Below are 23,828 nucleotides of genomic sequence, written 5' to 3'. Positions count from 1 at the left end.
GATAGATAGATAGATAGATAGATAGATAGATAGATAGATAGATAGATAGATAGATAGATAGATAGATAGATAGATAGATAGATAGATAGATAGATAGATAGATAGATAGATAGATAGATAGATAGATAGATAGATAGATAGATAGATAGATAGATAGATAGATAGATAGATAGATAGATAGATACATAGTTAGTTAGTTAGTTTGTTACTTAGTTACTTTTTTAAATTTGTATTTCAGTTAAATTTTTTATTTTTTACAATTATTTCATATGCATATTCAGTTTTTTAGAACACTTAAGCCCTACAGGAGTTAATTTACATTTTTAGTATTACTTAAAATTTCTTAAAAGTAAACTCCCAATAATGAAAGTGCAAGTATTTTTCGGTTAAACATGTCTGTCCATGTCTTAACACATTTTTGGCGCTTGAAAGTTTTGAACTTGTAAAACGCGTCTTGAATAATTGATATCAATTTATTCGAATTGCATGTGAGCAAAAATTAAAACTTTTTAAACTCCCATATGTTATCGAACAAAAAATACAATAATAAAATGAAAATAATATGTATTTTAATGCGTGTTACGATTTTAATTAATTTTTTTTTTTGCATGTTTTTATTAATATTTTATGTTATTTCTTTTTAGTTTGTTTATTTTTTAATGTCTTAACAAATAATTATTTATGTACAAAAATATAGTTTACATAACAGGGAAATAGTTTTGAAAATCAAAAAAATACCTGCTGATATGTTGGCTTACATTAGGGGCACTTAGTTTTACATTGTAAAATTTAAAATAAGTAAAACTTTAAAATATATTTTAAAACAACCATCTTTTTTAATGACTTATCGGAGGTCATCTTAAACTGTCAACTAATTGTCGGCGTTTAATTTTTATTGTTGCTAAATATGAGATTTTTATTATTTTGTTTATTTGCAATTGTACCAACAAAATTTGTCAACAAAAAATGTGTTGCAGTATTACATTTAAATGTATTGAAATATCAATGCATTTGTCTGCTAATAGTATTACACTATTTCCAATTGAATTTTAGAACTAAACTAGAACTAAGCTAGAATTGAACTAGAACTAACTAGAACTGAACTAGAACTGAACTAGAACTGAACTAGAACTGAACTAGAACTGAACTAGAACTGAACTAGAACTGAACTAGAACTGAACTAGAACTGAACTAGAACTGAACTAGAACTGAACTAGAACTGAACTAGAACTGAACTAGAACTGAACTAGAACTGAACTAGAACTGAACTAGAACTGAACTAGAACTGAACTAGAACTGAACTAGAACTGAACTAGAACTGAACTAGAACTGAACTAGAATGAACTAGAACTGAACTAGAACTGAACTAGAACTGAACTAGAACTGAACTAGAACTGAACTAGAACTGAACTAGAACTGAACTAGAACTGAACTAGAACTGAACTAGAACTGAACTAGAACTGAACTAGAACTGAACTAGAACTGAACTAGAACTGAACTAGAACTGAACTAGAACTGAACTAGAACTGAACTAGAACTGAACTAGAACTGAACTAGAACTGAACTAGAACTGAACTAGAACTGAACTAGAACTGAACTAGAACTGAACTAGAACTGAACTAGAACTGAACTAGAATGAACTAGAACTGAACTAGAACTGAACTAGAACTGAACTAGAACTGAACTAGAACTGAACTAGAACTGAACTAGAACTGAACTAGAACTGAACTAGAAACTGAACTAGAACTGAACTAGAACTGAACTAGAACTGAACTAGAACTGAACTAGAACTGAACTAGAACTGAACTAGAACTGAACTAGAACTGAACTAGAACTGAACTAGAACTGAACTAGAACTGAACTAGAACTGAACTAGAACTGAACTAGAACTGAACTAGAACTGAACTAGAACTGAACTAGAACTGAACTAGAAACTGAACTAGAACTGAACTAGAACTGAACTAGAACTGAACTAGAACTGAACTAGAACTGAACTAGAACTGAACTAGAACTGAACTAGAACTGAACTAGAACTGAACTAGAACTGAACTAGAACTGAACTGAAAACTAGAACTGAACTAGAACTGAACTAGAACTGAACTAGAACTGAACTAGAACTGAACTAGAACTGAACTAGAACTGAACTAGAACTGAACTAGAACTGAACTAGAACTGAACTAGAACTGAACTAGAACTGAACTAGAACTGAACTAGAACTGAACTAGAACTGAACTAGAACTGAACTAGAACTGAACTAGAACTGAACTAGAACTGAACTAGAACTGAACTAGAACTGAACTAGAACTGAACTAGAACTGAACTAGAACTGAACTAGAACTGAACTAGAACTGAACTAGAACTGAACTAGAAACTGAACTAGAACTGAACTAGAACTGAACTAGAACTGAACTAGAACTGAACTAGAACTGAACTAGAACTGAACTAGAACTGAACTAGAACTGAACTAGAACTGAACTAGAACTGAACTAGAACTGAACTAGAACTGAACTAGAACTGAACTAGAACTGAACTAGAACTGAACTAGAACTGAACTAGAACTGAACTAGAACTGAACTAGAACTGAACTAGAACTGAACTAGAACTGAACTAGAACTGAACTAGAACTGAACTAAAACTGAACTAGAACTGAACTGAACTAGAACTGAACTAAAACTGAACTAAAACTGAACTAGAACTGAACTGAACTAGAACTGAACTAGAACTGAACTGAACTAGAACTGAACTAGAACTGAACTATAACTGAACTAGAACTGAACTAGAACTGAACTAGAACTGAACTAGAACTGAACTAGAACTGAACTAGAACTGAACTAGAAATGAACTAGAACTGAACTAGAACTAAACTGAAACTATATGTATGTATATTGATCATTCGAAATTGTAATATTTTTATTATTTCATTTTCTATTACAATTCAAATAGATTTGTCAACAATAAAGACGATATTAGTAAATGAATAAACTGTGTTATTGACAGCAAACGTCAATAGCAATGAATGAAATTTGCACACAGAGTATAAAACATATAGGCTAATCACAGAGCAAAGATATGATAAATAAGTTGTTTTCAATTAAGAGACATAGTTTTGCACACTATTATTTGCCTTTTCACTACCTTACATACAATTTAAAACAACCTGTGAACACATTGTAGAGTAAATCGTGGTTGAAAAAAAAACTAATAGTGCATGGCAATGCATTTAATGGCCAATAAAATGACATTACAAAAAAAAAACTAAAAACTTATTATTAGTTAAAAAAATGTATTTTATTATTTTGAATGTCATGTGAAATAAAGACAACAAAAACAATTGACATTAATACTACTGCATAAATAGTCAGTCAATTTAAATGACACATAAATAACAATGATTTTTCAATACTTTTATTATTTAAGGTGAAGAAAAAGCAAAAGAAATGCAAAACAAATTTGTCAACTCCATATTAAAAATATTTAAATGCTTGTTATTTTTTAATATTTTTAGTCTTGTTTTGTATTTTGCATTTTTATAGTTTGATTATAAGTTGACACTTTAATTAGTATTAAAAAGAGAAATTTTACATTTACATGGTGATCGGCTAAAGGAGAAAAACAAAACAAATGGGTACTGGTTCTGTTGAAAGCCAGAAAGTTTTGTTCTATAATAATTATATTCTAACTTACGAAAGAGGTAGCCGATGACCATTTGGCCGCCGTAGTAAAACAGAGTGAAAAATATCTGTTAAGAATCGCGCACTTCTACTGTGGGTTGTTAGCCAGGTCTCTAAATAAAATTGTTCTTTTTTTACTTTCCTAAGCATTCAGAAAGTTACTTATGCCCCTAGAAAATATTTCCTCTCATACATTGTTTTAACAAATTTCCGGCTTTAAAATATAGTTTTAAGGCCTCTGCTGGTCATTAACAATTTTAAACAAACAAAATTGTTTAAAACAAAAACAGAAAAAAAACCTTAACAAAAATCAGGTACAAAAATGCAAAGGCGTATCTAAGTCTGGCTGGTGTCGAAAGATACTTGTTGCTCAACATAAAGTTTCAAAGACATTTTCAAATGCAGTCACATAATTATCATTATATAAAGTGTCATAAATGTATGTTAAATTTAATAAAATAATAAATAATATGCTTTTTTATATATGCATATAATAAAACACGATTTGTGTAGGTCTGATTATATATCCCGAATAAATGTAATTTTTATATATAAATATTAAATTACATTTGTCACTGTGACATTCTTGTCTAACTATTGATTATATATCTAACAATTTGATATGTAGTCTAAATACAATAACTAGATAATTAACTAGGAAATTTATAGGTATGTGCGTATTCTAAATACGTATTAATAAACCTACACCATTTCAATTTTATTTCAATTTCTAGTGGTATTTCATAATTTTTAATTCCAAGCGAACCAATTGTAATTGCGTCTGTAGACAAGTCTTGAATGTAGATATATCTCTAATATATAGTCATTATTATATATCTGTATGTATATCTGACTATAGATCAGTCTATGGTATTTACTAAGATCAGTCTATAGTCTTATCTATAGATCAGTCTGTAGTCTTGACTATAGATCAGTCTATAGTATTTACTAAGATCAGTCTATAGTCTTATCTATAGATCAGTCTATAGTCTTTACTGTAGATCAGTCTATAGTCTTGACTATTGATCAGTCTATAGTCTTGAAAATAGATCAGTCCATAGTCTTGACTATAGATCAGTATATAGCCTTGACCATAGATCAGTCTATAGTCTTGACTATATATCAGTCTATAGTCTTGACTATAGATCAGTCTATAGTCTTGACTATAGATCAGTCTATAGTCTTGACTATAGATCAGTCTATAGTCTTGTCTATAGATCAGTCTATAGTCTTGACTATAGATCAGTCTGTAGTCTTGACTATAGATCAGTCTATAGTCTTGACTGTATACAGTCTACAGTCATGACTATAGATCAGTCTATAGTCCTTACTATAGATCAGACTATGGTCTTAACTATAGATCAATCTTTAGTCTTGACTATAGATCAATCTTTAGTCTTGACTATAGATCAATCTTTATTCTTGACTATAGATCAGACTATGGTCTTGACTATAGATCAATCTTTAGTCTTGACTATAGATCAGTCTATAGTCTTGACTATAGATCTGTCTATAGTCTTGACTACAGATTAGACTATAGTATTGACTATAGATCAGTCTATGTTCTTGACATTTGATCATACTATGGCCTTGAATATATATTTATATCTTGACTATTTATGAATAACTATACCAAACATAAGCCTTGACTATATAATATCTAAAATTCAAATGGAATTGGTGTAATTATTTACTAATAAATAAATAGTTTGTCATTTTAATACCCTTAGGTTGTGTGAAATTCAACAATCTGTTCAACATTTTTATATCGAACGTAGGCAAATAACTAATGTTATTATTCATAATATTAATTATTTATATTTTGCACAAATAATTTTTTTTAATAGTTAAATATTCAATTCATAACTACTTAAATATTTCATTTTAGTTTAGATTGTTGTTATTATTAATAACATATAATTAAAAAAATAGTTGCTTGTAGAAACATTTATTTAAAAAATTCGCACAAAAAAATTAACACTTTAAAATGTTTCGCTTTTATATTTAAATATGTAAATATAGGAAATACTTTAATGCAATTGTTGAATTGTAAAAAAAAAAACAAAAATAAATAATTTTATAGTTTCAACACACTCGACTACAAAATTAGCAAATTCTTAGGTAAAAAAATATGGACACGTTTTAAAGCGCCCTCTATAATCGTTTCAAACCACTATTTTGAAAACTTTTTTTAATAAAATATTTAGTTACTCATTTACATGTGTTTCTTAATTAGTAGTTTAAATATTCAAATTTCAAAAAAAAAAATATGTTCTATAATAAACACCTTATTTGGTTATTACAAATTGATCTATAAAATTCGTAAATTCGTATTAACTTCAAAACAACACATTTAATGACGGCTATAAAATGAAAATAAAATTAAAAATTTATTTGCAAATGTGTAAATTGTATAATTTAATTCAACTTAAAATTGAAAAAATTCAATATTAATAACATAAATCAAATATTTTTTTTGAAGATCGCCCCTTCATTGGTTATAGTTTCATTATGAATCGCAAAACAATTTGAGTTGAATACTTTTCTTATTTTTTAATGGTTTATTCTGTTTTCTAGTTGTCTTAAGACTACTCTATAGAGTATTCTATAGTATAACCTATAGTCGAATCTTTAGTCTATTTAAAGTGTTATCTAAAGACTAATCCATAGCCTATATTCTAGTCAATAGCCTATTCTATAGTCTAGTCTATGGTCTAATCTATATTCTAGTTATTAGTTTAGTAAATAGTCTAGTCTAGTCTATAGTCTAGTCTATAGTCTAGTCTATAGTCTAGTCTATAGTCTAGTCTATAGTCTAGTCTATAGTCTAGTCTATAGTCTAGTCTATAGTCTAGTCTATAGTCTAGTCTATAGTCTAGTCTATAGTCTAGTCTATAGTCTAGTCTATAGTCTAGTCTATAGTCTAGTCTATAGTCTAGTCTATAGTCTAGTCTATAGTCTAGTCTATAGCCTAGTCTATAGTCTAGTCTAATCTTTAGTGTAGTCTAGTTAAAAACAATAGTATTTTTTAACTTAACAAATAATTCTGACAAAAAACACAAATTTTGTTTGGCACTTTTTGGACATAGCAGACTATGGGTCTATAAAAACGTGCCATCATCATTAATGTTTCTAACTAAAATCTCAAAATGACATCATTTCCATAAGGCTAAGAAAAAAAGATTAAAACCATTAAAAAATTATAAGAAATTTAAAGAAAAAAAATATGATAAATTAATTAGCCATAAATCATGTACAATTTTAAGCTTAAAAACAAATTAATTTAATAGAAAAAGTAAAAGTTTTTATAAGCAAATTATAAAAATAAATTTCTAAGAATTCGTTTTTTTTATTATATGTATTGCCTCTCAAAATTGTTATAATTGAGAGGAAATGATGAACTTATATGGTTTGAAGTGACCAATAGCGAAAGGAAATTAACACCATTTTTGTAAAATTTAATTTACACAAATTATTTTAATGTTTTTTGTTTAACTATTGAAATAAATCTATCTAAATAGCTTGATTAAGTTTTATTTTCATTAAAAGTTTACAAAAAACAATGAACATGAGAAATTAGTTGTACAACTTCTGCATGAATGATCGTGTCATTAAAGTTATTTTTAGAAAATTAACAAAAATAAAATAAATAAAAAAGAAACATTTATTTGAAGTTTTTTGTATAACTCTTGAAAAAATAATCAAATTTGTTACTGTTTGTATACAATAAGACCGGTTGCGTAGCGAATTTCCGCATTAAAGAAACGAAACAATAGGAAATTAAAAGTTTTGCTGCAAAGTTAAGCCCTAAAAAAAGAGGCTCCCACTTTTTATTTGTTATTAAAAAAATCCAGTTCTAAATAAAACTTTGAAAATCTCCACTTTAAAAACAATTCTTATTTAAAATCTTTTCTAAAGTAAACAAGAAAAACTAAGAACAAATCAATTTAATAAAACCAATTAAACAGAAAATAAACAAATAAGCAAGAAAATAAACTCTTAAACAAAATGACCGATGTTGATGTTTTATCGTCGCGCATGAAATCCCGTTTACACCTACAAACCAAAACGATCGGTGCCGATCGCATTAAAAAAGCCAAAGAAAATAATGAAGATATTGCGGTGTTAAGTATGTTCCTGCCAAATGCTTCGGCACGTGAGGAAAATCTTAAATTTTATTGTGCTCTCGGTGACTTTTGTCGTCTGGGCGATCCAAAATTAACAAAAGCAGGTAAATGTTTTTTTTTTTTTTTTTTTAATAATTACGACATTTAGCAGAAAGATGAATGATGGAGGAATGATGAGTCATTTAAGTATTATTTTAGTTTTCGTTTTTTTTTCTCCCAATTTATGACATCAGTTAAGAAATTTCTTTTTTTTTTAATACAATAGAACTTTGATAGTTTTTATTCATAATATAATAGACGCCCACTGTTAATTATATACACGAGTGTCAAAATATTTTTTTATTTTAACATTAATAAATTATAAATTGTTATGTTATTTTTTACCAAAAATATAAAATAATATTAGAAATAATCTTGATTTGAAATATAAAAAAAAGATGAATCACGCATCATTTTAAAATGTTCAATAACTGACATCATATATTAGAGAGAAATTTTGAAAACGTGTTTCAAACTATAATTTTAAAGATCAAAAAGTAAACTTTAGATTAGCTTAGTTATTTATGATGACATTATCATTGAAAATATAATCAAATACATGTCTATTTTTAAAACATAACTGTTTGATCTTTAAAAAATATAAAAAAAAAATATTTTTATCCAGATGCACACAAGAAACTAGTAGCGATTATATACAGAACTATAGTCTAGACTATGGACTATGTATTATTTAGTATAGACTTAACTATATTCTAGTCTAAAGATTGAACTACATTAGTCTTACATACAGATACACAAAAGAAACTAGTATCGATTATATACTGACAATAGTCAAAACTATAGGCTGATCTATATACTATAGACTCCATTGTAGTCGAGACTATAAACTTTGTATTATATAGTGTAGTCTTATCTAGATTCTAGTCTAAAAATTTAACTATAGCCCAGTCAAAATTCTTAATAAATTTCCAGTCTCTAGTTTGTCTATAGCCTATAATACAGTTTATAGTCTTAACTATACTTAAGTCTATAGTCTGTCTATATCATAATTTATTTTATAGGCTGGAGTGTAGTTCATTCTATAGCCTGGACTATAGTCTAATCTATAATGTTGAACTATAGCCTAGGATATATATTTTGTCTAGAAGCCCGGGCTTAATATTGTAATCTATAATCCAGTTTATAGTCTTAACTTTAGGAATGTCTATAGCCCAGACAATAGAGTTTTTTATAGTCTAAACCATAATCTAGTTTATAGTCTGGGGTGGAGTCTAGTCTATAGTCTGAAATTTGCCTTTCGTGATGGACTATAGTCCATTTAATAGTGTCTATAGTTAAAACTATAATCTAGTTTATAGTCTGATCTAAAGACAAATGTATAGTCGGGAATATAGTCTAATATATAGTGAAGTTTATAGTCTGGACTATATCTAGTTTAAAGTATGGACTATACTCTAGTCTATAATCTGGTTTTAAGATGGACTTAAGTCAAGTTTATAGTCTATACTATACTCTAGCGTATAGCTTTAACTTATTCTAATATTTTGTCTAAATTATAGTCTAGGTTATAGACTAACCTATAAGCCAGATTATAGTCCAACTAATGTCTTGGCTATAGTCTAGTTTGTAGTATTTTCTATAGTTTAGACAATAACAATCTGAGCTATATTCTTAATCTAAAGTCTATTTTATAGCATAAACAATTGGTCCATAGTTTATAGTATGGACCATTGTTTAGTGTACGGTCAGTATTGTCATCCATAGTCTGGAGTCTATAATCAAGTCTTGTGTAATCTAGTCTTTAATCTACATTAACCTTGTTTATAGTCTAAACTATACTTCAGTCTGTAGTCTGAACTACTGTTCCGACTATAGTCTGAAACAAAATCTAGTCTATAGTCTACTTTGGACTTCATCGTGTTATATAGTTTAACCTATGGTTTAGTCTATGGTTGAAATTATAGTCTATTTTATACCCTAAACTTTAATCTAGTCTTTAGTCTGAACTATAATAGACTAAACAATTGTCTAGTCTATAGTCTCATAAATAGTATAGACTGAACAGTCGTTTTATAGTTTAGCCCATATACCTAACTATAGACAAGTCTAAGGTCTGAATCTTTGTGTAGCCCAATGTCAGAACCTTAGTCTGGACTAAAGTTTAAAGTTTTTTTTTAAATAAAAAACGTAGTTAAAACCTTTATGGGTGATTTAAACCGGAAAAAAATTAAACTGTCCCGATTTGCCATCATCATTTAGGGCGGGTTTTTGAGTTGTCAATCAAATGCCAATTAATAATCAGATCAGCTAATCTAATAAAATTGATTCTGATGTTAATCCCCTTTGAAGTTTTTGAGTTAAAGACAAAATAATATATTGTAAAGTCCCTATAATTTATACTAATCGATAAATCAATCATTTTAATGTTAATTTTAATTGCATTTCTTGCTTTAGTTTAAACCATTACCATTGGGAGCTTAAACTAGCAAACAAATTTAACTAACTACCCAAAAACCCAAATCCTTCACTAAAAGATTGGCCCTAAAGCAATAATTATTAAAGAACAAAACAGATATTGTTTTAAATAATTTGCCTTTATGACAAACTTTTTTTAAAGTTTACAAATTTTTGCTGATATTATTAAAAAAACTATAAACAATATTACACTTTATTAAACAATGAAATAAAAACATGGTGCTTTGAAGTGTAACAACCTGCACAATTTATGTTTTTTTTTTTATAAATAAAATAACATGTTAAGTATAATTATTTAAAATAGTAGTATAAAGTAGATTTAATTATTTTTACAAAGTTCATAGACCTAAATGCTAAGCAATTATTTATAAATTAGCATAATACAATAATTGCTTTTTTGTTATTTTGATTTTTTCTGTTTTTTTTTTTTTTTGCTGTTATTTAATTTGGTTACCAACTTATTTTCCACACGACATCTGCTATATCTGTTTTAATAATAAAATTGTATAGATACTTGTTATAGAAGAGTAATAATAATAATTCTAATAAAAGAGTTTTAGCAGACTGAATATTAATTTTATTTACTGCAAAAACAAATCATGTCTCGTCATCATAAATTTTCTTTAATTTTTCCCTAATAGGTGTATGTTTATGTACAACAAATAGTTTAATTCTAGCAATAAATAATCTTCATTGAATGTTTTCAGGTCAAAGTAATCGAAAACAAAAAAAATCAAAATGAAAGCAACATGTTTTTTTAAGGAAGAATTTGCAAATGTGGGTCATTTAAAAAAAATCATTGGAAATATATTTATGAAACTATATAGATAATACTTTCAAATCAATATTTGTTAGTTTAAACTACCATTATTTTATCATTAATCGATCAATAAACTTAAACTTCAATTTGAAAACATTTGCGTGTTTTTGAACTTAAAAGAAAAACAATAAATAAATAAAATATGCCAATAGCTCAAAGTCAAAAACTTTAGAATAAACTTTATATAGATTTTTTTTGGTTAATTTTCTGATAAATTTGAATTTAAAGAGATTTTTCTTCAAAATAAATTTCATTTTCATTTAATATCGCGTGAACTAAAGCCATAAAATATGTTGAATAAAATGATATGTATGTATTTGTTATAAATGAAACTTTTTGAATTAAATAATAAACAATTGAAAGATATGTAAATAATGAGATACAAAGTTTTAAAATGTGGGAAATTACACGTACTTGAAAAGATAATGCCGTAAAAGAAATAAATGTTATTGTTTTCAATTAAAAAGGGTTATTTTTTGCAAAACAAACAAAAACTAGCAGTAAAATTTTGTGACATATTTTACAGAGTTGCATTTTTAAAACAAACAACATTAAAGAAAATCTAAACAACTTTGCCTCACAATGTTCACAATTTCTCTTTTAAAACATACAGAGTAACATAACACATCATATTCTATAGTTTCACTAACTGCAGGGTTGCATTTCAGTTTCTATATTTATTTTTTTTCCTTTTTTTACTAAAAATTATTAATAATATCTCTTAAAATTCATTTCTATTTAAAGGCACAAAGAAAATGGAATACAAGACCAGGCAATGGCATGAGAACTGTTTCTGTTGCTGCGTTTGCAAAACTGCCATTGGCACCAAGTCATTCATCCCTCGTGAACAGGAAATCTATTGTGCCGGCTGTTATGAGGAGAAATTTGCTACTCGATGCATTAAATGCAATAAGGTAAGAAATTAACAAACAAAAAACACACACACATTCGACTGTTCCAAAAAGTCGAAAAGTTGACTTTTTAAATTATTAATAAAGTCCAATTTTTTTGTTTTGGAACTTCTAAAATTTGTATCTGTTACTATAACTTGATAAATTACAGGTCATTACTTCTGGTGGTGTTACCTACAAAAATGAACCCTGGCATCGTGAGTGCTTCACTTGCACTCACTGCAATATAACTTTGGCCGGACAACGTTTTACTAGTCGTGATGAGAAACCCTATTGTGCCGATTGTTTCGGTGAATTGTTTGCTAAACGCTGCACTTCATGTGTAAAGCCTATAACTGGTAAGTTGGAGTTGGATCTTTCTATCTATCTATCTATCTATCTATCTATCTATCTATCTATATATCTATCTATCTATTTACCTATCTATCTATCTATCTATCTATCTATCAATCTATCTATCTATCTATCTATCTATCTATCTATCTATCTATCTATCTTTCTATCTATCTATCTATCTATCTATCTATCTATCTATCTATCTATCTATCTATCTATCTATCTATCTATCTATCTATCTATCTATCTATCTACCTATATATCTATATATCCATCTGTCTATCTATCTATCTATCTATCTATCTATCTATCTATCTATCTATCTATCTACCTATCTATCTATCTATCTATCTATCTATCTATCTATCTATCTATCTGTCTATCTATCTATCTATATATCCATCTATCTATCTATCTATCTATCTATCTATCTATCTATCTATCTATCTATCTTTCTATCTATCTTTTTTAATACAAAAATGTATTTATTTCTTTTCTACTCTTTTTAAAGGTATTGGCGGCACTCGTTTTATTTCATTTGAAGATCGTCACTGGCATCATGATTGCTTTGTATGCGCCAGCTGCAAGACTAGTCTAGTCGGACGTGGTTTCATTACTGATGGACCCGATATCATTTGTCCCGAATGTGCCAAACAAAAATTGATGTAAAATTATTATTGGCGCCAGCGGAACAAATAGCTTTGAAAATTTGAACAAATGGAAAAAAGCTTAAAAAAATAAATGCAAATTCTAAATAAATGAAACAAATTGGAGCAATAAAATTTCTAAAACTTAAATAAACATTATTAAAATTTCTTTTAAATTTAAAAAGAAGAAATTTATTTAAAATTTATTATTAAAAAATTTTTATCAAAACTAAAAAAAACGAAACTACAAATTAAAAACACATTTAAAAAAAACATGCATTTCATACGAAATTAAAAAAGAATATCTCCCGGAAATATTTTAAAATATTTTCGTATAAATTTAAATAAAAATGCACAATAAAAATTAAAAAAATAAATGGAAAATTTTATAATTTTCTTTAATTTTAATACAAATTATTTAACACTTTTTATTACTTTATTATGATTTTCCTAACCTTGGGTTATAGTTATAAACATTAATGTATATTTTATTTAATATTTATTTTTTTATAATTTTTTGTTCAATTATATTCTCTTTTATATATAATAATTCTATATATTTTCTTAATTTTCTTTCTTTCAAAATCATTTTTATCCTAATAACTATTAAAACTAATAACAACTTATATAATTAAAACAGAACAATATAATTGTTTATTAGAAAAAAACACAAATTCCCTTATATCAACAATAAAATTATTAATAACTAAAACTATCAAATTATTTTCTTAATTTTTTTTTGCGGTAAATTCCTATATACTGTTTTCTAGCAAACAACTAATGGCTTTAAAAATAAAAGAAATAAAATTTACTTAATTGTTAATAATTTTATTAAAAACATCATTTTTAAAAAATATTTTCAACTTTTAAATTATTTTATTATGAATAAAACACAAAAAAGTAATATATAAAATTTATTTGAAATTTGTTAAATATTATATGTATGTAATTTTATTAATTTAATTTTACGTTATTGATTGATAAATAAAAAATGTGAAAAACCATAAAGCAAACAAAATGGCAAATAATAAACTATTAAATGTATTTTCGTAAACAGATGAAATAAATAAATATTATGTAATAAAAACATGTTGTTTTCTTTCGAATTTTTCTCAAACAGATCGTTAGAAATTTTAAAAGAGGACATAGTTTAGGATTTCCTGATGATTATTAAAAGACTAAGAACTTGAGGATTAATATGTATGTATGTGGTAGAAAGGTATTACAACAGATCTATTCAGAAAAAACCATTTAGAAAAAACTTATCTATCTATCTATCTATCTATCTATCTATCTATCTATCTATCTATCTATATGTCTATCTATCTATCTATCTATCTATCTATCTATCTATCTATCTATCTATCTATCTATCTATCTATCTATCTATTATCTATCTATCTATCTATCTATCTATCTATCTATCTATCTATCTATCTATCTATCTATCTATCTATCTATCTATCTATCTATCTATCTATCTATCTATCTATCTATCTATCTATCTACCTATCTATATAATTATCTATCTATCTATCTATCTATCTATCTATCTATCTATCTATCTATCTATCTATCTATCTATCTATCTATCTATCTATCTATCCTTCTATCTATCTATCTATCTATCTATCTATCTATCTATCTATCTATCTATCCTTCTATCTATCTATCTATCTATCTATCTAAATAAAATATTTTGGATTGTTATGTTCTTTTATTTGCTACAATACCGTTATATCTGTTGTTTTCATTGTTAAGGCCGCCAAGTTTTTGTTTGCTTATGGAAGTTATACAAACTCATACATATTAAATCTTACTAATCCCTTACGAATAACTGACTGAGTCAACTGTCCGTCCAAGCTTACCTTGTTATTCAACAACAAACCGAAATTTCGTTGGTAAATAAACAATTATTGTTAATCTTTAAGTTGCCGTCGTTTTTCCCGAACCAGCTACTGCCGTCGACTATTAATTGCCCATCAGCCGCCGTCGAAAATGTTGGCTCGGCTTGTTTCTCTGCTGTCAGGATTGTTAAAAAAAGTAGCAGACACGAAAAATCTTTACACAGTTGCATTACTTTAATTGTAATACTTATACTTTTTTCTGTTCCAAAAAGATTTTTTCAATTATACAATTTTAAACTAATTATAAATTAAAGGTTTCAAACAATTAAATCCTAATATTAATAAATCTATTTAGTTTTTTGGTTAGTATGTTTTATTTTAATTACGCTTTTTTACAACTCTGCAGTTTGGCTACATGTGTCAAACGAAGTCGTCTATTTTTTTTTTGTTAATAGGAAAAATATAAAAAACGAGGATTGAATTAATAATACATTACCAAAAAAGAGAAATATATAGAAAAACTAATTGATTTAATTGTACACCTATAAAGTGTATTAATTTTGTGAAATATCTAGTGAAATTAATTTATCTCAAACAAAATGGTTTTGGCTGAAAACGAAAAGGTAATTTAATAGTTTTTTTCATATCTTATTGAAATTTCCAATTGACAAAACCAACCAACAAATGTCTGCAGACGTCGTGGAATTTTATACATAATAATGAGTGAGTGCAATGTGTTGTGCGTGTGTGTGTTGATTCTCCTAAATGTTTCCTCTGACCCACAAATACACGTTGTATAAAATTTCTCGTAAAGTTTACATTATTTTTAATTAAAATATTAAACATTTTATTATTTTATAGTTGCTAATAAAATATTGAACATTTTTGAAGAGAGCTACTTTGTTAAATATCTGTAAATTACGAATAGAATTACATGTTGTTCTGCAGATTTGTTATTGTAAAGTGTGTATTCTTAAACACAAAAAAGAATTTCTTGTGTTTTATCATCATTTTGAATATCTAAAATAATTTATTTAGTATGCATTTTTGTGTTTTATATTATACCCTACATTAGAATATATTATAGAAGTTGATTTATTGGTAATATCGTGAAGAATATTGTTAAATTTAGAATTTTCTTATTGGAAAAGAATGTGCTAAATTTAGACAAAAGAAGAATGAAATATCTTATTTATCAATGAGAAATATGAACTTTGGCAAAAACATTTGTCAGGTATTGTCTGTAATTGTTATAAATGTTATAGTTTTTACCCGGTGATCTAATAGGCATAAACAAAGTTGTACCTTGATGTAAATTAAAGTTTTGTTTTAAGTTATAAGTAGGTAGGTACCTCAAAGACAGACTGTGTTTTTCAATCATATTTATTACCGACGATATGTTGTAATGGTTAATACACATGTCTTACAAATATCGATCCTATAGGTACTATCTTCTGGAGAAATTATCATAGCTGGCAATTCTTGACAGTGAGTATGTAACAAAGGTGTGACCAGAACCAAATTTAGTATATTTTAGATCTTTTGTAGGTTGCGAATCTCGACATTTTTTCTAAATCTCAGTGAAATTCTTTGTTAAATTGTATACCCTTTCGAAGACCTTAATTTCATCAAAATTTAAATACAAAAGTGCTGTTGTAATCATTTGGGATCTGATACTTTCGACCTGCCTTTATATCGTATTGCCAACATGGACCCAATTATTGCTCATTCTTCACTATATGGATCTGCATTGATTCAAAAAACTGAAAAACTATTTTTGTTGAGTTTAGCTAATATTTTCTTTTTAATTCTATATCTAAACATAAGGTCCACTATAGTAGTTCCAAATTAAAGGTTTTTCCATCCTTTCAACATCGAATTGTTGATTTGGCATGCGTTAACCATATAGGAACTAGGTATTTAGCCGAATGTTATGTGTAACATTATAACCTTACATAGGTATTTATTATTTTTAAGAAAACATTGAACTTTAACCTTGATTTATTTCAACCATATTATTAAATATCTAAACTATTGATTCAGTGTTGAAAAATCAATATGATATCAGAAATAATATATCGGCAAAAAGTTCAATATGAAAAAGTGCCTTCAGTATTTAAACCCAAACTCCGCTTCATAAGTTATTCGAGTACATGATCCATTTTGGTAATCCAAAAACTAATTCCATGTAAACATTATTGCAGTATATGATCCAATTATTAGTCCTATATAATATCTGTCTTAATGATTGGACATTTCTGATCTTACAAAACATATATAACTTTAGCAACGGTAAAACAAACAAAAAAAAACATAAATCATATAGACTTGAACAATTTTACTTTCATTTTATATTTAATTGAAAACAAATTCATTCCAACAAAAACAACATCTAACGGAGGAATAAATAAAAGAAACTGTAGGAAAAATCAGAGATGGAAAAAATTAAAACCGTATTATTTGTCCTTTTCTTGTGTTTTTCGAGTTTACTGCTTTACTAAACTATAGACTATCGTCTAGACTTCTAGTCTAAGCCATAGACAAGACTTTGACTAATGTATAGACTAGGGTTCGATAGTTGAAACGAACGTCGATTTTTTACTTTTTGCATTTAGTTAAAAGTCGATTTTTCGACATTTTGCATTTTATGAAAAGCCGATTTTTCAACTTTTTTTTCATTTTAAGTCGACTTTTAAACCTATAGACTTTAAGAATTTTATAAATAGTCGGCATTTACCGACTTTTCGACATTTTTTGTAAATTTTTTGACATTTTTAGAGTTTTTGACTATTTTTCCAATTTTTTTAAATTTTTGACTATTTTTGACCTTTTTTCTACTATTTTCGAGTTTTCGACTTTTCGAATTTTTTCAACTTTTCGTCTTTTTTCGACTTACCGATTTTTTTCAACTTTTTTCGACTTTTTTTTTACAAAGTCGAATTTTGGACTTATTTCACAGGCGATAGTCGAGTTATCGACTTGGAACAAAATAAGTCCTAGAATAGAATTCTAGTATAGATTTAAAACTATAGACTAGATTATAAAAAACCTTAGACTAGACTTTAGTATTATCTAGCATTTTGGGCCTAACTACGTCTGGCCTAGATATAGTCTATAATAAAGACTTTATTATAATATATTGTAAAGACTGAACTATAAACTAAATTCTTCCTTAAAATAAACAGGATTTAAAATTGTAGACTAAACTATAATTCAGTCATTAGACTTACGTAAAACTTATTCTCTACTATAGCCCAGACTTTAGACTAAACTACCGTCTAAATCTTAGTCTCAAACATCTATAAGTATCTCATTAAAAGCCACTTGAAATCTATTCCTCCAACACTATTGGCATCAAAATAATATCAAACATTAAAACAAAGTCAAACGATTTGTTTAACCTTTGAACTACACCGACTCCAATACAAATTTTTGAAATACCAATAAATTGTGGTCATTTGTTTTACCTTAAAAAAAATGTGCTTACACTTGCTTTAAAAGTTACATAGTGCATAATTTTCCATCTCTGGTCATGTTCTTCGTTGTCTCTTTTGTTTAGTATTTTGTTGTATATATATGATCGTGGTGTTTGTTGTGTTTGTTTGTCTGGCTGACTGGCTGTGTTGTTGCAAAATCACCGTTTTTTTCTTCTCCTCCTTTTTAGCACATGAACAATCAGTTCGAAAACAAACATCATTCTATAAACAGTAAATTTATAAGCGAGTTTTAAAAAAATCCAAATTTTTTACTTTACGATTGTAAAATTGCAAAAATAAAAAGATCTTGTGATAGAAAAACAAAAAACGCACTGTAACAAAATACTCGTTTTCATTTGAAATCCAGACTGCCTTGGATTTTTATTTTATATATTTTTTTTTTACAAATTTGTGACACATGCAACAAAAATAATAAATTTGAGAGATAAGTTTTATAAAAAAAATTTTCATTCAAGAAGTTTCATTATTTTACAAGATTTAAAACAAAAATTTCTCTTTAAACAAACAAAAAAAAAGACAAGATACGAACAAATTTTTGGAATTGCAAAATATTAAAAAGCCGTTTACCAAAAAGATCAAGCAGACAAAAAGACAACAACAAATATAATAAAGAATTAAAAGCACAAGATAAACACGTGAACTAAAACGGAAAATACAAATAAAAAACAGGTCCCACTGAGGAAAAAAAAGAACAGTAAAAGAATTTAAAATAAAAATCAAAGAAAAACGAGGTCATTAGCATAATTTGGTAAAAAAAACAAGAGCACTATTCCAAAAGTGTAAAAAAACTGCATACGGTATTTTTTTCTATAGATGGCATTTGGTCTAATTTAATTTTTAAAACGATCACTGGTGATCTTTCTTTTATTACACACAAACATTGCTAAAATAATTAAACATATATGTACTCATTTAGCTCTTTATTTCTGTAATAACTTTTATTGTTTTTTCTTTTTTTCATATGCAATTCTGTTGTGTGTGATCATCAACTTGTAGATATTTTTTCTCTTTGTATGATCATAATTTTTTGTGTGGTTTCTCTTACGTTTTTTTGCCATTTTGGTTAGTAAGAAGAGCATTTTTTTCTGTAATTATACTCTGCTTTTGTTTAATAAATCTAACTCTACATACCCCACCTTAAAAATAAAGTAGAAACAAAAAAAAATATATATAAAAAAATTATTGTGCTGGATTGTTTGTGTGGTAGCAGTAAATAAAAATAATAATAATAAAAAAAGTAAAATTATTTTACACAATATCATCCTAACATATTCTCTTGTCTTAAGAGAACTTGGCTGTTGACTAACGTCAAAAAAGAAGCAAAAACAAAAAAATACACATTTTGTTGTTCTTCGTTCATATTTTTTTTGTATTATACTCATTATAATTTATTCGTTTTAAATATTTGTGTCATGATGTTTCAAAGCGACTTTCATAGAAAGAAGAATTTTGCAAATCCAAATTTGTTTAAAGTAAGTTAATAAGTGTAATTAACATAATTATAACTTAAGTTGTTTTTATTTCTAATTCTGCTCTTTAAAATAAATTTATTTATTTTTTTTTATTTTAGAACTCTACCACACAAAAGGAGAATGCTCCAGCCGCTGCTCAACCTACACCAGCAGCCGGACGTCCTGAAGCCAAAGAGGAATCCAATACCAAACCTGATCAAGAGGAGGTACGTCCTGAACATTTGTTCAAACATCCCCTACAGAACACCTGGACTTTGTGGTATTTAGAAAATGATCGTACTAAATCCTGGGAAGATATGCAAAATGAAATAACCAGCTTTGATACCGTTGAAGATTTCTGGAGGTGAGTTTAACGTTAAAAATTATTTGATTTTATTTTTGGACTTATGAATAGTCAAATTTATGAACTATGAACTATTATGGATAAGCCTAGTGACTTATCTTTTGAGTAGTCTAAGGAGTAGTTCATTGGATAGGCTATTGTTCTGTCTATTGGCCACTTTATGTATTAGTCTGTGCTCTATTAAGTGCTATTAAGTGCTCTATGGACTAGTCTATGGACTTGTCTGCTGGCTATTCTATATTTTAGTCTGTTGTCTAGTCTATGGGCTGTGCTAGTCTGTTAACTACAATGTGGGCTAATCCATAAACCATCTAGTCTAGTCTATGGGCTGGACAATACTTTAGTCTATGGACTAGACAATTCAGTAGTCTGTGGACTAGACTATTGCCTATGGACTAGGCTATTCACTAGTCTATGGACTAGACTATTGCCTATGGACTAGGCTATTCACTAGTCTATTGACTAGACTATTCACTAGTCTATAGACTAGGCTATTCACTAGTCTATGGACTAGGCTATTCACTAGTCTATGGACTAGGCTATTCACTAGTCTATGGACTTGTCTGCTGGCTATTATAGACTGGTCTACGGACTAATCCATAGACCACTCAACAGTCTATGGACTAGACTATTCACTAGTCCACTGACTAGGCTATTTACTAGTCTATAGACTAGATTATTCACTAGACTATGAACTAGACTATTCACTAGTCTATAAACTAGAGTATTCACTAGTCTATGGACTTGACTAGTCTACTAAATGCTCTATTCTTTTGTCTGTTGAGTACATAGTATAGAGTACTCTACATACAGACTAGTCTGTTGACTACACTTTTTGAATAGTTTATTTACTTGTCTCATCTGTTGGTTAGTCTGTGGTGTTTTTACCAGTCTATAACATACATATTTTAATCATATTCTCTATTTACTTTTAGCCTATACAACCACATTAAGCCTCCATCTGATATTAAAACTGGTAGCGATTACTCTCTCTTTAAGAAAGGCATCCGGCCAATGTGGGAAGATGCTGCCAATAAACAAGGTGGTCGTTGGGTTATAACATTAAACCGTTGTCCAAAACCTGAATTGGATAATCTATGGTTAGATGTGGTAAGTTTAAGAACCATTAAAAAAAGGAACTAACAAAAATTTAAAATGTTTTTTTTTAAGCTTTTATGTTTAATTGGTGAAGCTTTCGATCATTCAGATCAAATTTGCGGTGCCGTAGTCAATATACGTAATAAAAATAATAAAATTTGTAAGTAACTTATTATGGTCAACAATGTTCTGTGTAACTTAATAAAACTTGATTTTTTTTTTAGCTATTTGGACTGCTAATGGCAACAATGAAGAAGCCGCTTTAGAAATTGGCCATAAATTGAGAGAAGCTTTGCGTTTGGGTCGTCAAAATTTGCAATATCAGCTGCACAAGGATACAATGGTTAAAACGGGCTCTAATGTTAAATCCGTTTATACATTGTAAATGAATTATGTTTTTGTTTGAAAACACACATGTTTGAGAATGGTTGAATAATGAAAGAAAACGGAAATAACAACTACAACAACTGTTAGTATACATTGTCATAAAACACATGCACACAAAACAGCAACAACAACAACAACAACAGAAAACTACCCCCATACTCACAATTTTATACTTCTTACTACTAACATTAAACCTATAACTTCCTTTTCGATAATTATAATTACTTTTTGCAATTATCTTGTGCATGTGCTCAACAACTGTCTAATATTTTCGAGCCTTAGTTTAGGCACCAACTGAAACTAGGAAAATATGAAAAAAACATTCAACGACAAACACAAACTATAGCAAAACAAAACATCTTTTACTTTAAAACTAACAAGCTGAAAGAAATTTATTGTATTTCTATTAAACATCCTACCAAAACTACACAAAGACAAAAACAATTGAGTGCTGGTTTTTAATAACATCATTTTATTATTGGTAAAGAAAATTTGTAAACTTTTTTGTTAAAAAAGTCGGTCTTTGGCAAATTTTCTTTTGTGTATAACTATAAATTTGAATTCCAAAAAAAAAAAAACAAAAAAACAAATATTTGCAAAGCATTATTATTTTGGTCTAATTAAATTATAAAAACTTTTTAATAATATTGTTGTTAAATACAGAAATAATTTAAAATTATTTTTAGAAAGCAGCACCTTTTCTTGAAAACATTTTATGTGTAGTTTGGGTAAAATTGTGTCTAACCACTCAAAAATAACAACAAAACATAAAACTATTTCAAACTTTATTATTTTGTCAAGTCTCTTTTTTATTTTTTAAATTTATAAACTCGATGTTTTAACATGAATATTTGAATGAAATTATAATGATTAATTTAAAAACGCAAAAAAAAATCCAATCCACACAAACAGATTAAATTGATCTAAATAAAATTTTGAATAAAAATAAATTATCGATAAATAAACCAAAAAAAAAAACTATTGTTATTATTTTTTGTTAAGGGAATAGCTTTTACTTATCTTAAAATTTTCTAAATTCAAAAAGGAAAGTTAAGTTTAAAAAAATTTCTTTATGAGAGTCGGAATACTTGTTATACTTTGCTCATAATGTACAATAATAAAAATTTTTAAATATACATATATTTTTCGAAATATCAGCATAAAACTCAATGAGACATGATACGCTCTACTTTACGACGTAAATCCTTGCGACGACATTGATCCAATGCTTGGCATATTATTAATACATGTTTTTTGGGATCTATAGAATCATCTTCTTCGAATATTTGAAAAAGCTTATAGACACGAGTTTTTAAATCACGATACTGAATTTCAACATCATCCATTTCACCCTGACATATATCCAGTTCACGTCCCAGACAACGCCAATCTGTACCAATTTCACTTGCTATAAGTTTATAAATTGCGGCACGTTTCTCCTTGGTTGGAACTTGAGCAACAAATGTAGCTTGCTGTGATTTATTATTATTATTATTGACAGGTGATGCATTAACATTTGGTGCATTGACATTCAGTCCACTGTGTGAACCGTTCAAACCACCACTTATATGCAAACGGGTGGCACATTCGTGTGACAGACGTAATTCACGATATTCATTATACGGCTCAGCCGTTAATAATTCTTTAGGCACATGATAATTCATAATCACTGCTGCCAAGGCACCGCCATATTCATCAGCAATTTCCCTAAATGGTTCAATATTAAATTCCGATAATGCGTCATGTCGTTCTAGGCAGTCGATCAAGTCATCCATTGTGTGTATGCGATACATGTTTCGAGCTGAACCGATATCAGACCGGAACATATATTTAAGATCCTCTAGATTTTCCTGGGCTGTGGGATCATTGGCTGCAATTCTTTTAAGAGTTTCAAATGTCAGTGGTTGTCCCATTTTCGTTGGTTTTTGCCACAATATAGCCTTTTTTTATTATGGAATTTTGTTTTGCTTTCAATACAAAGCATTAAATATCCAAGTCGTTGTAAAGAAATTAACGGCGTTGACTAGATGACAAAGACACAGCGGCGCTGTGGGTTACCTTTGCTAGATTCAAATGTGTAAATATGTAATAATAAATAATTTTGATGGCAAAAACAATTAATTCATATAAAATAATTGAATTTGAAATAAACATATAAAATATTACGTTTCACTAAGTTTGGCCAAATTATATATGT

At 27.7% G+C, this 23,828-nt stretch overlaps 3 protein-coding genes across 7 annotated transcripts in view; 2 read left to right on the top strand and 1 right to left on the bottom strand.

The window, feature by feature from the left end:
- LOC111686260 (four and a half LIM domains protein 2) overlaps positions 1-13,160 on the top strand; it is a 52,190-nt gene extending 39,030 nt beyond the window's left edge. Inside the window, exons 2-5 of one of the 4 annotated variants that reach the window (XM_046953028.1) lie at positions 7,640-7,902; positions 11,838-12,007; positions 12,156-12,342; positions 12,852-13,152. In XM_046953028.1, the coding sequence (XP_046808984.1) occupies positions 7,680-7,902; positions 11,838-12,007; positions 12,156-12,342; positions 12,852-13,009 (738 nt within the window). In that variant the 5' untranslated portion in view covers positions 7,640-7,679 and the 3' untranslated portion in view covers positions 13,010-13,152. Of the gene's footprint in view, positions 1-7,589; positions 7,903-11,837; positions 12,008-12,155; positions 12,343-12,851 lie in introns of all 4 variants that reach the window. The other 3 variants (XM_046953029.1, XM_023448610.2, XM_023448611.2) reach the window with 3 other exon arrangements.
- Positions 13,161-15,241: 2,081 nt separating this feature from the next.
- LOC111686275 (eukaryotic translation initiation factor 4E1) lies at positions 15,242-22,066 on the top strand. 2 transcript variants are annotated; one of them, XM_046951953.1, is made up of 6 exons: positions 18,566-19,079; positions 19,481-19,803; positions 19,902-20,146; positions 21,082-21,256; positions 21,317-21,404; positions 21,469-22,066. In XM_046951953.1, exons 2-6 carry the CDS (start codon positions 19,744-19,746, stop codon positions 21,627-21,629), a joined length of 729 nt encoding a protein of 242 aa, XP_046807909.1. In that variant the 5' UTR covers positions 18,566-19,079; positions 19,481-19,743; the 3' UTR covers positions 21,630-22,066. The 2 variants fall into 2 exon arrangements, with proteins under 2 accessions (XP_023304396.1, XP_046807909.1); XM_023448628.2 differs by lacking the exons at positions 18,566-19,079; positions 19,481-19,803 and adding an exon at positions 15,242-15,457.
- A 591-nt stretch (positions 22,067-22,657) lies between these two features.
- On the bottom strand, positions 22,658-23,663 carry LOC111686266 (fas-associated death domain protein). The gene has a single exon (XM_023448618.2). The coding sequence runs from the start codon at positions 23,542-23,544 to the stop codon at positions 22,798-22,800; it is 747 nt and encodes a 248-aa protein (XP_023304386.2). The 5' UTR covers positions 23,545-23,663; the 3' UTR covers positions 22,658-22,797.
- Between the last annotated feature and the right edge of the window lie 165 nt (positions 23,664-23,828).

This window comes from Lucilia cuprina, chromosome 5 (assembly GCF_022045245.1).
Source record: "Lucilia cuprina isolate Lc7/37 chromosome 5, ASM2204524v1, whole genome shotgun sequence".
In the NCBI taxonomy this organism is placed as follows: domain Eukaryota; kingdom Metazoa; phylum Arthropoda; class Insecta; order Diptera; family Calliphoridae; genus Lucilia; species Lucilia cuprina.
The sequence above is the reverse complement of the archived record's forward strand: the minus strand, read 5'-3'. Positions and strand labels throughout refer to the sequence as shown.

Excerpts from the sequence above, each read along its gene's own strand:
- LOC111686275 (XM_046951953.1), top strand. The coding sequence starts at position 19,744 with ATGATGTTTCAAAGCGACTTTCATAGAAAGAAGAATTTTGCAAATCCA. Across the intron at positions 21,257-21,316 it reads ATAATCTATGGTTAGATGTG|CTTTTATGTTTAATTGGTGA; the intron begins GTAAGTTTAAGA and ends TTTTTTTTTAAG. Across the intron at positions 21,405-21,468 it reads TAATAAAAATAATAAAATTT|CTATTTGGACTGCTAATGGC; the intron begins GTAAGTAACTTA and ends TTTTTTTTTTAG.
- LOC111686266 (XM_023448618.2), bottom strand. The coding sequence starts at position 23,544 with ATGGGACAACCACTGACATTTGAAACTCTTAAAAGAATTGCAGCCAAT.